Source organism: Mchenga conophoros, linkage group LG23, assembly GCF_057382185.1.
Source record: "Mchenga conophoros isolate Kocher_MC1m ecotype Shallow Benthic linkage group LG23, M_conophoros_male_GT1.1, whole genome shotgun sequence".
Classification (NCBI taxonomy): domain Eukaryota; kingdom Metazoa; phylum Chordata; class Actinopteri; order Cichliformes; family Cichlidae; genus Mchenga; species Mchenga conophoros.
This window is the reverse complement of record NC_140547.1, coordinates 31544412-31557039: the sequence shown is the minus strand read 5'-3', so window position 1 is coordinate 31557039 and position 12628 is coordinate 31544412. Positions and strand designations below refer to the sequence as shown.

Here is a 12628-nt window from a genome sequence, read left to right as displayed (position 1 = left end):
AAGCGCTCTGTTAGGATTATAAGGTGATAAAGCATGAGGTTAGAGCTGGATCACATGACCCTGAATCCTCCCTTAGTTATGCTGCAAAAGGTCTAGGTTGCTGGGGGATTCCCATGATGCACTGAGTGTTTATGTGTTTCTACACCACTCTGTATTTAATTTTAATTTTAAGTTTGTCCTGTCTTCTTCCCCCAGTCGGCGGTAGCAGATGGCCGCCTTTACCTGAGTCTGGTTCTGCCAGAGGATTTTTCCTGTTAAAATTGAGTTCTTCCTTCCCACTGTTGCCAAAGTGCTTGCTCAAAGGAGGTCATCTGACTGTTGGGAGATTTTCTATGTTTTCTCTGTAGTATTGTCTTTACCTTATAATATAAAGCACCCTGAGTCAACTGTTGTTGTGATCTAGCGTTACAAAAATAAAACTGCATTGAATTGAAGGTAGTATGAGGGTCTTTAAGATTAGGTTGGACCTGATTACAACAGGGAGCCAGAGAAGAAAAGCTAATAAGGGTTTCAGTCCCATTTAGTACTCTCGCTGCAACGTTCTGGATCAGCTGAAGGCGTATTAGATCGTTTTTAGCAAGAAATTCGAGGTCATCCAGGCCTATAGTCTGTCATGTCTTTTAGATGTGCCTGTAGTTTAGTTGATTTGTATCATCCTGTTTCATTGATGAATAAAGTTGGGTGTCAGCAATGAAAATGTAGGCATTGATTTTTTAATAATAGTATAACTAAGAGAAGTATGAATAATGTGAAAGTATTGGTCCCAACACATAACTCTGTTTGCCTAAATCTTGTGTGTGGAAAAAGGTTTCCATTTACATGCACAAATTGAAATCAGTCAGATAGATAAGAATCAGACTACTGCAACAAACATCCTTGAAATACTAACAGTGTGTTTTACTCTCTCAGCTACATCGAATGCTGCACTGAGGTCTAGCGGGATAAGCACAGAAGATGATTAATAACCTTTACTAATACTGTTTCTGTGCTATGGTGCACTCTAAATCCTGACTAAAACTCTTCAAGTAAACCATTTCTTCGCAAAAAAATGGAATCTTTTAAGAATTTTTGAAATAAGTCCTAGCATAAAGTCAAACAAACAAAACAATATTCCTTTCACATTCACCTACTGAGCGATACCAACTAAAACTTCAGCTTTAATCATCGATAAGGCATTTAGTGTTTGTGTATCTTTGCTATGAGTCTAAAAGATAACCCAGCCAACACTAAAATGTGACCTGTTTGAACTCAAAGGATGCTAACTGAACATCCTGCTTCAAAAACACAACTCTTACAATTGTGCTTTCCCACATTTTACTGTTTCAGCTAAACATTTCCTCTTACCCATTTTTGGTGTAATACGTTCAAAAGTAAGACATAATCACATTGCAGTTAGAGTTATGCCATACCTGCGAAACAAAGTTTCTTAAGTTATCTGCACAACAGGTGGCTAGCGGATTTTTCTCTTAGCAGCTAATCTACAAACAGCTGATTAAAGTTCTTGTGCAGGAAGGAGGAAAATATCAGAGTTTAGGTTTGGACATTTCATTTCATTTTCATTCCATAAAAGAAGAAGAGTGCAAACTACATCCAGAAACAACTGCATTATAGTGCTAACACAACATTGGCTCTTTGTAAGCATCTGAACAGACGGCATGCTAACACAAGGCTAGCAAAAAACCCAGAGTGATGTTAAAGCAGAGTAAATGGTAATGTCACCCAACAGCCAAAAGCCTGACCTCCAATAGGCAGTAATCAGGCTTATAGCATTGTAACTTCCATTTCTACATGTGCATGTTTCTAAAGTAGAATAACTGTATCAATCGTCAACTCTCCTAGTTGGTTTTCAATTTTGCTTTTTGTTGTCAGTTTTGTGTTCATACGTAACACTAAAAGAAGGAACATATGTGTCCTCATTACGACAGGCATTAGTTTCAGTGTGTGAGACTATAGCTATAATATGAATCAGTGCTCTTAATTGATAACGTTGTGATTTTAATTATTTTATAGATGAATACTAATTTTATTTGAATCATAAACCCTGGACTTGTGTTATCTCAAATGTGTTTCTCTGCACAAATTCGATGAAAATGCAATCACCTTTTTATATATAAAGAAGTTAAGCTGGGATGTGGCTAACATTTTTCAATGTTGAAATTCAGCCATGTTTTTATTGAAGCCACTTTTAAAAGAAAAGTCAATTGTGAAAGCTACAGCAAAGAAAAGAAAATATCCTCAGGATGACAAGCATCTAATTTCACCACACTGGAAAGATGAAAATTACTTTCAAGGAAATCCTTTAAATGTTCACAATACAGTACCTCCTGCATTTAGAATTTTAACAGTTTGCTTAATTAAAATAAAAGCAAATTTTTTCATCCTCACATTGTAAACTGTGTACCAGCACACAGAAATGAAAATATAGAGTGAAACAGGAATAAAATCATCAAATGCAACATAGCTGATACTCCAATCACAATATCTTTGAGGGTTTAACTAGTTACAAAACAACAAAGAAGATATCTTTAAATGTCAGTGTTAGATATGTCTGGGAGCTTATATTCCACATTCTTGGCCAGAATAAATCAGATCCTATTGATTCTCACAAGCTCATTTCCAGGAATCTGTGTACACTACCACATCACTCTCTGGAAAGTAGTATGTGACCTCATTACTGAATTCTTCAGGGATCTTTCCTGATATGTTCACAACAGTAGAGATGATTTACATTAATTTACCTTATGATCTAGGACAAGAGGAGTACTAAAAATCATATTAGCCAGCTGGGAGAACGAACTGGCTGTTAATGTAAATCTGCTTTAGTCGACTTTCCACATGTGTTGTGAAATAGAGTGATTGTATAGGTGGTAGCTAGCCAAGACAGATTATCAGTGGCTGCACAAGCACTGCGATTGGCCAACAGCTTCTGTTGTCATGGTTTTCATCCCTACAGATGGCCATAGTTACTGTGGCAATGACAGCAGGCTCAGCATCAGCAGCCTTCCTTGGAAAAATATGCAAGGAATACTTGGAACATTCCTGCTTTCTAGCTTGCTGTAAACACAGGGGTTCCAGGGGCATTAGGTGTGGATGAGGCTGAGACTTAAGCTGTTTGGATTTGAGCTAGCAGTGGTAAAAGCATTCAGCATTCTGTAAACACACACACAAAGACAGAGGCAACTCTATATATCTGACATAGTACTCCAGCTAAAACAAATCCAGCATTCCTGGCTTTTGTTCACCCATTTCTCTATCAGAGATTACTAGGGTCAGTACAGCAGGTTTAAGCTCCTGTCTTTCCCCTGAATGGCAGCCACATCTGTCAGCCTCCTCAGGACCTTTTGCGTGCACATCAGCACAACCGGTCCTTTCTGCACCACAGGAACCAAACATGCTATTAACTATACATGCAGTAGGAAAAATACAAACCTTAGTCCAGCTATTGTTTTTAAGTTACTGGTTATCTTCAATATTATAACAACAGGGTATACAAATCAAAAGTCAACTAACTCAGTGAGAGCTAACTGCTTGAATTGCAAGTAATGCTTTGAATAAACTCAGAAACAACATCAAAGAAGCCTACCTGATAAATAAATCCTTTATTGAGGTCCACTGAGAGCATGGTGCACCTCTTGAAACGTTGGGGCAGGATGCCCGCTAACTCTCCTTGTGCTTGCGGCAATAGTAAGATAAGAGGCTAAGGCTAAGGGCCTGAGCCCCACTCAGCTCAGGATGACTATGACTGTTGTAAGAGGACTCAGAGAGAATAACAGAGGCAGACAGCTTGTTTGTCTGTGCATCTCAGTCAAACCCTCGCCTCTCTTCTCAGCCACTCTTTTCAGCTGCTCTTCCCATGCTTTAAAAAGGCAGCAACCTTATTCCAAAAAGCTCAGCGAACACAACTTAAAAACAAAAGCAGAGACTTCAGCACCGCGCCAGCTCTCCCTGTGCCTCTTCCACTGCCTCCGACGCCTTTCATCCAGGGTAACATCAAATGTTTCTGACAAGCGTCCATCCGCCAATCCCCCCAGAGAGATTAGCGCTCTGACATCACCAGTGCTGTGCTGTGCAGAGTTCTACTGCTGAGCATCCAAGCTCTGTTGTTCTATTACCTAAATCATAGGTCGCAAGGGCTCTAAAAACACTATCCTCAGAAAGGAGCTTCACACAGTTACGGGTCAACACATACATCTAGCAGAGGACGTAAGAGGCAGGGTGGAGCGTTGCAGTTTCATTATGCACAGTAGTGTATGTATGACCTACCTGAGGCAAAGAAGCTGCTCTCTGGCTCTAGTGCATTGTCAGCAAAACTGTGATCTGCTAAAAGCAGATCCTAAAGGAACAAGCAAATATTCCTGCTGCGCTGCCGGAGACCACTGTGAAATTACAGTAGTGCTACCTTTGTGGTTTGTGTCAGCTGATACTTCTGAAGGATTTCATTAACAGAAAAAGCACTTATCATTGAAACATTTATAAGTGAAGATCAGACAGCCATATTACAATTATAGTATGCAATCTAATTTTCCATAAGCCTGCCTCTCCTCATCCATCCATCTGTCTCTCATCTTGCTTTGATGTAGTTACTTATCTAAGGTGGAAAAAAAAAATTTCTTGTTTGTTTGTTTGTTTTGTTTTTGCTTTGTTTTATTATTTGCTTCGAGCCCTGTGTACAGGAGCTGCATGCAAAGAGATCTTTTGTTAAAAGGGTTGGCGTAATAAGCAAATGCTTCAGCCAATACCTTTTGATTAGCCTTGTCTCATGCTTTCTTGCTTTGTGGTAGATCTTTGTTCTGTCTTCACTGAGATATTTGAATGCTAATCAATAAAATCAAAATCAAATCAAAATCATCTTCTCCAACCAGCTCTGCATCCTCTTCTTCTGCCTACCTCCATGCTCTCATCATCCTCCTCTCCACTGACACTGCTATAATTAACCATGGAAAGGAGTGCAGCCAGTCTGGGCTGCTAGCTGAGGTGGGGAGGCTTCCTCCCTGCCTGCCAGTTTTGCACAGTTAGATCACTAAGTCGAGCACAGATTTCACACAGATAACAACATTCTCAATAGAACAAACCCCGGCAACTCCAGCAAGCTTCCTCCATCTGTTCTCACTGATCTTCTCCAGCTTAAACTGGACAAATTGGCAGAAAGCCTGCTGTTATGTCAGGGTTGTACAGCAATTAGAGCTGTGCAGTCAAGTTCACATCCAAAACAAAATAATGGTCATTTGAATTGGAGTCAAGTTGATAATAGGTAAAGGAAAATAAATATATTTATCTATAAAGAAACAGATAAATGTGCAAAGACAACAACAATGATACATCTCTGCTTTACAATACTGTCAACCAGTACTGGCCAATCACAGACACGGTCACTTATAGCCAAATATAACCTTATTACAACAACACATGATGTATTATACCATCTCGTTTTTTATTTAACAATTAAGCCAAATAAAGAAGCAGTGTGTGAAAACTTCAGCAGACACAGTTGCAACATTCAATGAATTTCATTCACTTCTAATCCCCACTTGGTTTAAATACCTGGAACTCTCCACCTTTTGGTTTTACGACTGAAGTCTCTTGGATGCGAGGTAATATGTCCTCGAAAAAAACTTAAAGAAGTCCAGTCACCTTCTTGTCAAGCTTTTACGAATACGGGACGAATACGGGACCTGGATTATTAAAAACCTACATAGACAATCTGGGTGGTTGTACTTTAGGAGGTAGAGCAGCTCAATTACTAAATGGAAGTTTGGTGGTTTGAAAAAGGTGCATGTATAAATGAATGAATCAAGCAAGTTGGAGTGCTCAAGTACAGCAGAAAGGTGCTATATAAGAACCAGTCCATTTACCATTCAGTCATCTCTTCACCACTGGGCTTGACAACTGGTATAAGGAGTTTGTGCTGATGTTTTGTGTTTGGCACTGTTTATTATAGCCAAATATCTCCACTTTGGCCTTCACTGTCCAAAAAATATTGTTTGGGCTGAAGTCGCATGTCTTGTGATGTGTTCAGATAGAGCTTTGCGCACCGAAGATGCGGTCACGCACTTTTTCTAAATCTTTTTCTAACTGTACCGTTGTGAACATTTCATATGTGAGTCCCCAACTGAGGCCTTTAAATTCTGAGATGTAGCTTTTGGGTTTTTTGCCAATCGCTGAGGATTCGATGGTATGACATGAATTCGCTAGGCTGTCCACGCCTGGGAGTATAAGCAAGTGTACTGCATGTTTTCCAGTTGTGCATAACCTTTCTCACTGTAGACTGATTGCCCTTGAATTGTTTGGAAATGACCATATAATTATTTCTATATCATTACATTGTTTCTCTGTCAATGTGGTTCAAAGTCCTTAGCACTGTCTGCCACACATGTAGCAGTGTACTGTCATGGTCCAGCCTCCGTGTCTGCATCCTCGTCTGATCCAGCCTCCATGTCTGCATCCTCGTCTGATCCAGCCTCCGTGTCTGCATCCTCGTCTGGTCCAGCCTCCGGGTCATCATCCTCACCTGCAGCAGCAGCCTCATCATCATCCCCGCCTGCAGCAGCAGCCTCGTCAGCATCAGCATCGTCCGTGCCTGCAGCGTCAGCCTCATCCGCGCCTGCAGCGTCAGCATCAGCTTTGTCCAGGCCTGGGCTAGCTTCAGCTTCATTGGCTTCCGCAGCTGCCACGCTTCCGCCCGGTCCTGCCTCGCCCGGTCCTGCCTCACCCGGTCCTGCCTCGCCCGGTCCTGCCTCGCCCGGTCCTGCCTCTGTGTCTTCATCCGCACCCGCAGCAGCAGTTTCATCCTCATACTCGCCTGCAGCAGCAGCTTCAGCTTCACCCGCTTCGCTTGGTCCAGCCTCTGCTTCAGCTTCACCCGCTTAGCCTGGTCCAGCCTCTGCTTCAGATTCACCCATTTCACCTGGTCCAGCCTCTGCTTCAGCTTCACCAGCTTCGCCTGGTCCAGCCTCTGCTTCAGCTTCACCCGCTTCGCCTGGTCCAGCCTCTGCTTCAGCTTCATCCGCTTCGCTTGGTCCAGCTTCAGCTTCGCCTGGTCCAGCTTCGGCTTCGCCTCCGCCTGGTCCAGCTTCCGCTTCGCCTCCGCCTGGTCCAGCTTCCGCTTCAGCTTCAACTTCGCCTTCGGCCTCCGGCCTGCCTTCATCTGCCTCGCCGCCGTTGCCGTCCGCACGGTCGACCCCCTGAACTGTTTGCCCCTTGCCACCATTGCCGTCCGCACGGTCGGCCCCCTTAATTATTGATGGACTCTACGCACGTTTTGTTTTTGGACTCGGTCCCTCTGTCCTGGACCTCCCACCGCCCACCCTGGTTCGGTGGTCTGTTTATGTTTTGGGGCTGTCGGGGGCCAGCCCTTGAGGGGGGGGGGGGGGGGGGGGGGTACTGTCATGTCAAGTTTATTATTATCATTTTCTAGTTTATTCTGATTTTATATTAGTTCTTTGGGTTTGTTCGTCGTGTTTATTATCCCTACCTGTGTCTTCCCTCTGTGCTCTGTTCGGATCCCCGCGTTTGTGTTGTAAAATAGTCTGTGTGTTTCCTGTTTTACTTTGTAGGTCTGTGTCTCATTATGTCCATGAGTCCAAGCTGTGTGCCTACCTGTTCCTCGTTTCCTAATGTGCCTGCCAGTGTATTTTAGTCCTTGTCAGTTAGTTCTTGTTGTCGCGTCGTTAACGGCGGTTCCCCTCTCGTGCTGTGTTTTCTCTCGTGAGTTATATTCTTGGATTTCCGAGTTTAGTTTGTTATTGTTTTGTATTCCTTCCAAGCCTGCATTAAAGCAGAGTTTTTGAGTTCACGTTTTTCCTCTAAGTCCTGCATTTTGGGTCCAATTCCTGCCTGCCACACTGCATTCTTGCACCATATAGAAATAGAATATTGACAACATTGTTACATTTGGCTATGGTAAATATAATAGCTGAAGCTATTTAGATTAGCTTAGGTTAGCTTAGCATAAAATCAGATATTGTCTTCGAAACCAGAAATATTAGCACATTACTGTTCTTACACACTGGCTTTTATACATATTAAAGGTAATGTTTTAATTAGTCGGATATAGCATTATGCTAGCACTTTGGTCATTTACAAGGCTTAATGTTAAACTAAGCTAACTATACATTGAGCTATCCATCCATTTTTTTTTAACTTTTGTTTTTTTTTTTTAATTGGGGTCACAGACTTAACTAACAATTATGTATTGATTCAGGTAAAAAAAAAAAAAAAACATTTAAAAGTATTTCTAGTTGCCCTTTTGGTTTATTGAAGCTGGCTACAAAGAAAGTTTCAATTTTTATATTCTAAGTTAGGCTAAACACATTCTGCTCAATTTAATTTCCAGACACTAGAGTTAGATATTCTCATATCTAAGTGTCATTAGGAATGCTTCTGCTAAACTAAAACTAAAGAAACTAAACTAAAGGAATTAAACTGAAACTATTATCTTTTTGAAATTCCTAAAAGATACGCAAAGTGTTTGAGCCACCCTGATGCCACACCAAAGACTACTTAAAAGGCCAAGTTATGCCAACAACAGTTTATAGCGGCCATCTGCTGGTCGCAGCAGATGGTCGCCGCTCCATGAGCCTGGTTCTGCAAGAGGTTTCTTCCTGTTAAAGAGTTTTTCCTTCCCACCGTTGCCAAAGTGCTTACTGTTGGGTTTTTCTCTGCATGTATTATTGTAGGGTCTACCTTAGAATATAAAATGCCTTAAGGCGACTGTTTTGGTGATTTGTCGCTGTGTAAATAAAATTGAACTGAACGGAATTAAAGATGACTGATGCCTCCTGTCAAAAGCAGCATTGTATATAAGGACATTATTAGTTAAAGAATTTTTAAAATAGCCTCTATGATTTAATAAATTTGCTCTGAAATTAAGTTTTGAGTTATTCAAACACTAAGATTTGAGCTTTATCTATTTCTAATGTTACCAAAGTTTTACTTTCCATGTGAAATTATTGTATATACGTGTGAATGATAAATTTGATTTATCTTCCATTCTATCGCAGAGTTTAATTTAGTTACTGTTGTCATTACTTAATAAAACAGGGTTCTAATATTTGTATTTATTCACAATATCTTGTAATGTGAAAGTCATCAAAGTGCCCCTGTCAGTTTAGACAGGGGCACTTTGTACTTAGTCTTGTCCTCAGTTTGGCTCTTGGCCCACAGTTGCATAAACAATATTTTGTCAGAGCAAATAGCATGCACATATCAAACCTATCCTCCATGGTTTTTCTTCTCATACTCCTATATTTGGCTCATACTCTCAAAGGCATTTCACAGATATAAAGCCTTCACATAGATTATCTGTTATTATTTATTTTTGTTAACCTATTGTAGATGCCAAATGCAGGTGACGTGTGATTATTGCAACCTAAAATAGTCAACATCTGTTTAGCAAGCAATCTAATTGAAGATCTGAACCAAATACAGCTGCTATATTATTGCAGATTAACAGCTTTTTAACAGCAAAGAATGTGAGAACACCATCTGAGGCATCAGTAAATCTATCTGATCATTTACTTTTAATTACTTCCTATTGTTCTGAGAAGCACAATAGTACCAGTAAAGCAATGCAGGCCTGCATTCAATTTTATAATATCTACTCATTCATTCATTCTGCCTTAGTAAGACAGATTCGTTTGCAGTGTTGAGCTATTTTTTTTACAGTTTCTTATGCAGATGAGGGCTTCCCTCCACCCCCACAAAAAACACAATATTTGCGGTCTCTAACATTTGTTTTTTGTGAAGCTTTAGATTTCCTATAATTTTCAGTCTTAAGTTGGAAGTCTACTCAACACTTTGCACTGTCACCTCATGGCAAGAACAACACAGTTTGGATGATCTCCCCGAGCATGTGCGGGTTTTCTCTAGTTTTCTTCTCACCGTTGCTTGTGGTGTAGATGTGAGATCAATACAGGACTTAAAATACAGAGAATAGAGTGGTGTATGCATGTATGCATAACAGTGGCTTATAGTATATAGGGTTTAAAATCTTTTTCTAAAACTCTTTACCATTTATTTCAACTGCAAACTCTACACATACACCAAACACAAAATCAACATTAGTACACCCAGCTAACGTTTTGGTGTTGATTGATCATCACTATCCATTCAAGATAGCTGAAATAAAAAATAACAGTGAAACTTATGCAGATATCCAGCATGTTACCTGGCCACCTGCTTGATGTCATTCAATAACTTTTTAGTACTAGGAGGCTTTTTTATCCAAATTTTTGCATGTGATTATTTTTTCATTAAGACTAAAACAAAGCAAACAAGAAATACTTACAAAGGGGGAAACAATATATTAGACAGTTGTGTAAATCTATTCCCTGCAAGCTAGAATTGTACCCAGCAGTTTTTTCGCTGCTAACACTACTACTACTTTTTCCTACTGAGCTATACAGCCATCCCACACCAGACTGACTCTATAACCTTACAGTACCTGCCTCTTATCAGAAACCAACTGATGACTGAGGGGTTGGAGCAGTCCACTGACCATGCAAAACAATAAGAAAGTCATATAGTTTGCATTATTCTGTGTTACTCACCACTTCTTTAGTTTCTTGGGAACTTTGTTCCTGCAATTAAAAAATATATATCAGGAAATCACTTAATGGGACAAAAGCAAGACACGCAAGAACATTACTGTCAGCCAAAATGGTCTGTGAAAAACATACCTTAGCACGTAAACTTTGAGTGTAACAACTCAAAGGCAGCAGACATTGAAAACCAATAATGCATTTGAATGCAGCGCTTGCTGTTGTAAATTAAACATACTCCCATGCATGACCCTGGAAACCTGGTAACACAGTAGAACGGTACACAATTGCACTGGTTTTTTTATAGCCACGTCGTTTGCTGAGAAGTCCCTGAGATTCTCACTATATTAACACCTCACATACTCATACACATCCTGATGAAACCATGACAACACTTGCTATGAGCTATGTAGGAGGAGGGATGGGGAAACAGCAATGAGCTACAATGACAGGGAAACGACTCCACTGCAATGGCACTGCGGGGAAACGGAACATCCCATCCCATACCACATCAGCCCCATCAGGCTTCACTGTACACCATAAGCTGCGGAAAACTAAGTCCTCATGTAACACAGCTACAAATAGAACAAACAATGAGAGTATTGATTTGCCTCTATTTGGTGCTTTTTTTTAAATGGTGAGCACAAAGCAGCATATTTCATATCTCCTCTGGCACTGACAGTGCTTCCAAGGCAGCTGACATTTTTTTTCTCCACACAGTCTCACCTGAATGCTAATGAGGAGAGGCTGACCGCAGAACCAGGCTGTGCCTTCAAGTGTCTCAGTGTGTTGCATGTGTTTGTTTGTGTGTAACTCTGCCATTGGGTTTGTTAATTTGCTATACTACAGATGCATGTATTCCTCAGTCAATTTTTTTTGTGCTGCATCTCTCTGTCTATAACTGTATTGACAGTAACACCTACACATGAGATAGAATATGATTACTGCACATAAATTCCTGCATGATACAGTCAATTTGCCGAATATGATATTTTCAAGTCATAAAAATCCAGTCTCTCCTGTCTCTGTCTCCTCACTGCTAGGATCAAACACTTTATGCTCATCTCACTGTATCATCTTGAGATGATGTGTACTTAAAGCAACAGCTTGGCAGTAGATTTTCATATAGATAAGAAAACTGGGTCGAGGGGGTAGCCAGCCCATATGATTTCTACACAAGAAGCAAAGAACCCATGAAATACAACTAGCCTCATCACAAATGCCTCCTGTGTGAAGGCGTTTGGATATGAAGGATGTGAACATCTTCTACTCGGATATACATGCAGTGCACAAGGGAACTGCATCCCCTATATATGATGCGCAACATCCATGTTAGTCGTGATATAGTCATGCGTCATATAGCCGGCAAAGCGTCCGAATATTGGTAATTTTGAAGCACGATTATAATGAAAATGAATCATTCATTTATCACGTGCTTGCGCCTGTCTTATTCCAAAGGGGTAAACACTGAGCACCAACAGTACATTATGATTTCAACAAGATTATCAGTTAAATTTTAAAGAACTGAACACAAATACTGCAAGTACGTGAATATTTAGCCTTACCGTTGGCAAGAGCGGCTCCATTTGAGCTCCTTGATCCGTGATGTCCATCTTTTCTTCTCCTTGGCTTCACAACAGGCAAGTCGTGATGCGCTACTCCGCCTCTGTCAAATGCGTCTCGAAAACGAGGATGGCTTTTTGTTGTAGCTGATTTGATGTCTCTTTTCTCCCTCGTATTCACCGGGTGGGTTTGATCAAATGGAGGTAGCAAAGCATTGCCGTCCTGCCCTACATAATTTACGCACGAAGGAGGGAGGTAGTGCTTCCCATTACACGCGCTCACCCCGGGACGCGGCGGTGATGAGCACACAGGCGAGTGAGCATACAGGGATTCATTTGTGAATACATATTTATAGTCATTTGTAGTCGTTAAGACACGCATAACTATGTTCGGCCAAACAGTCTATTGTTTCAATTGGATCTGTGAAAAAAACATTCAATGTATTTCAGTAGGGTGCAGTTTAAATACTGTACTGTACTGCGTACGTTATTAATATCTAGTTTAACCGCGACAGCAATCAATACAGC

At 40.7% G+C, this 12628-nt stretch overlaps 1 protein-coding gene across 4 annotated transcripts in view; it reads right to left on the bottom strand.

The window, feature by feature from the left end:
- Window positions 1-12405, bottom strand: part of LOC146547623 (sodium-driven chloride bicarbonate exchanger-like) — a 53094-nt gene extending 40689 nt beyond the window's left edge. For 2 of the 4 annotated variants that reach the window (XM_085265604.1, XM_085265605.1), the window contains exons 1-2: window positions 12104-12405; window positions 10548-10577 (exon numbers count right to left, since the gene is read on the bottom strand). In XM_085265604.1, coding sequence (XP_085121730.1) covers window positions 10548-10577; window positions 12104-12151 — 78 coding nt within the window. In that variant the 5' untranslated portion in view covers window positions 12152-12405. Of the gene's footprint in view, window positions 1-3583; window positions 3985-10547; window positions 10578-12103 lie in introns of those variants that run through there. The other 2 variants (XM_085265607.1, XM_085265606.1) reach the window with 2 other exon arrangements.
- Window positions 12406-12628: the final 223 nt, after the last annotated feature.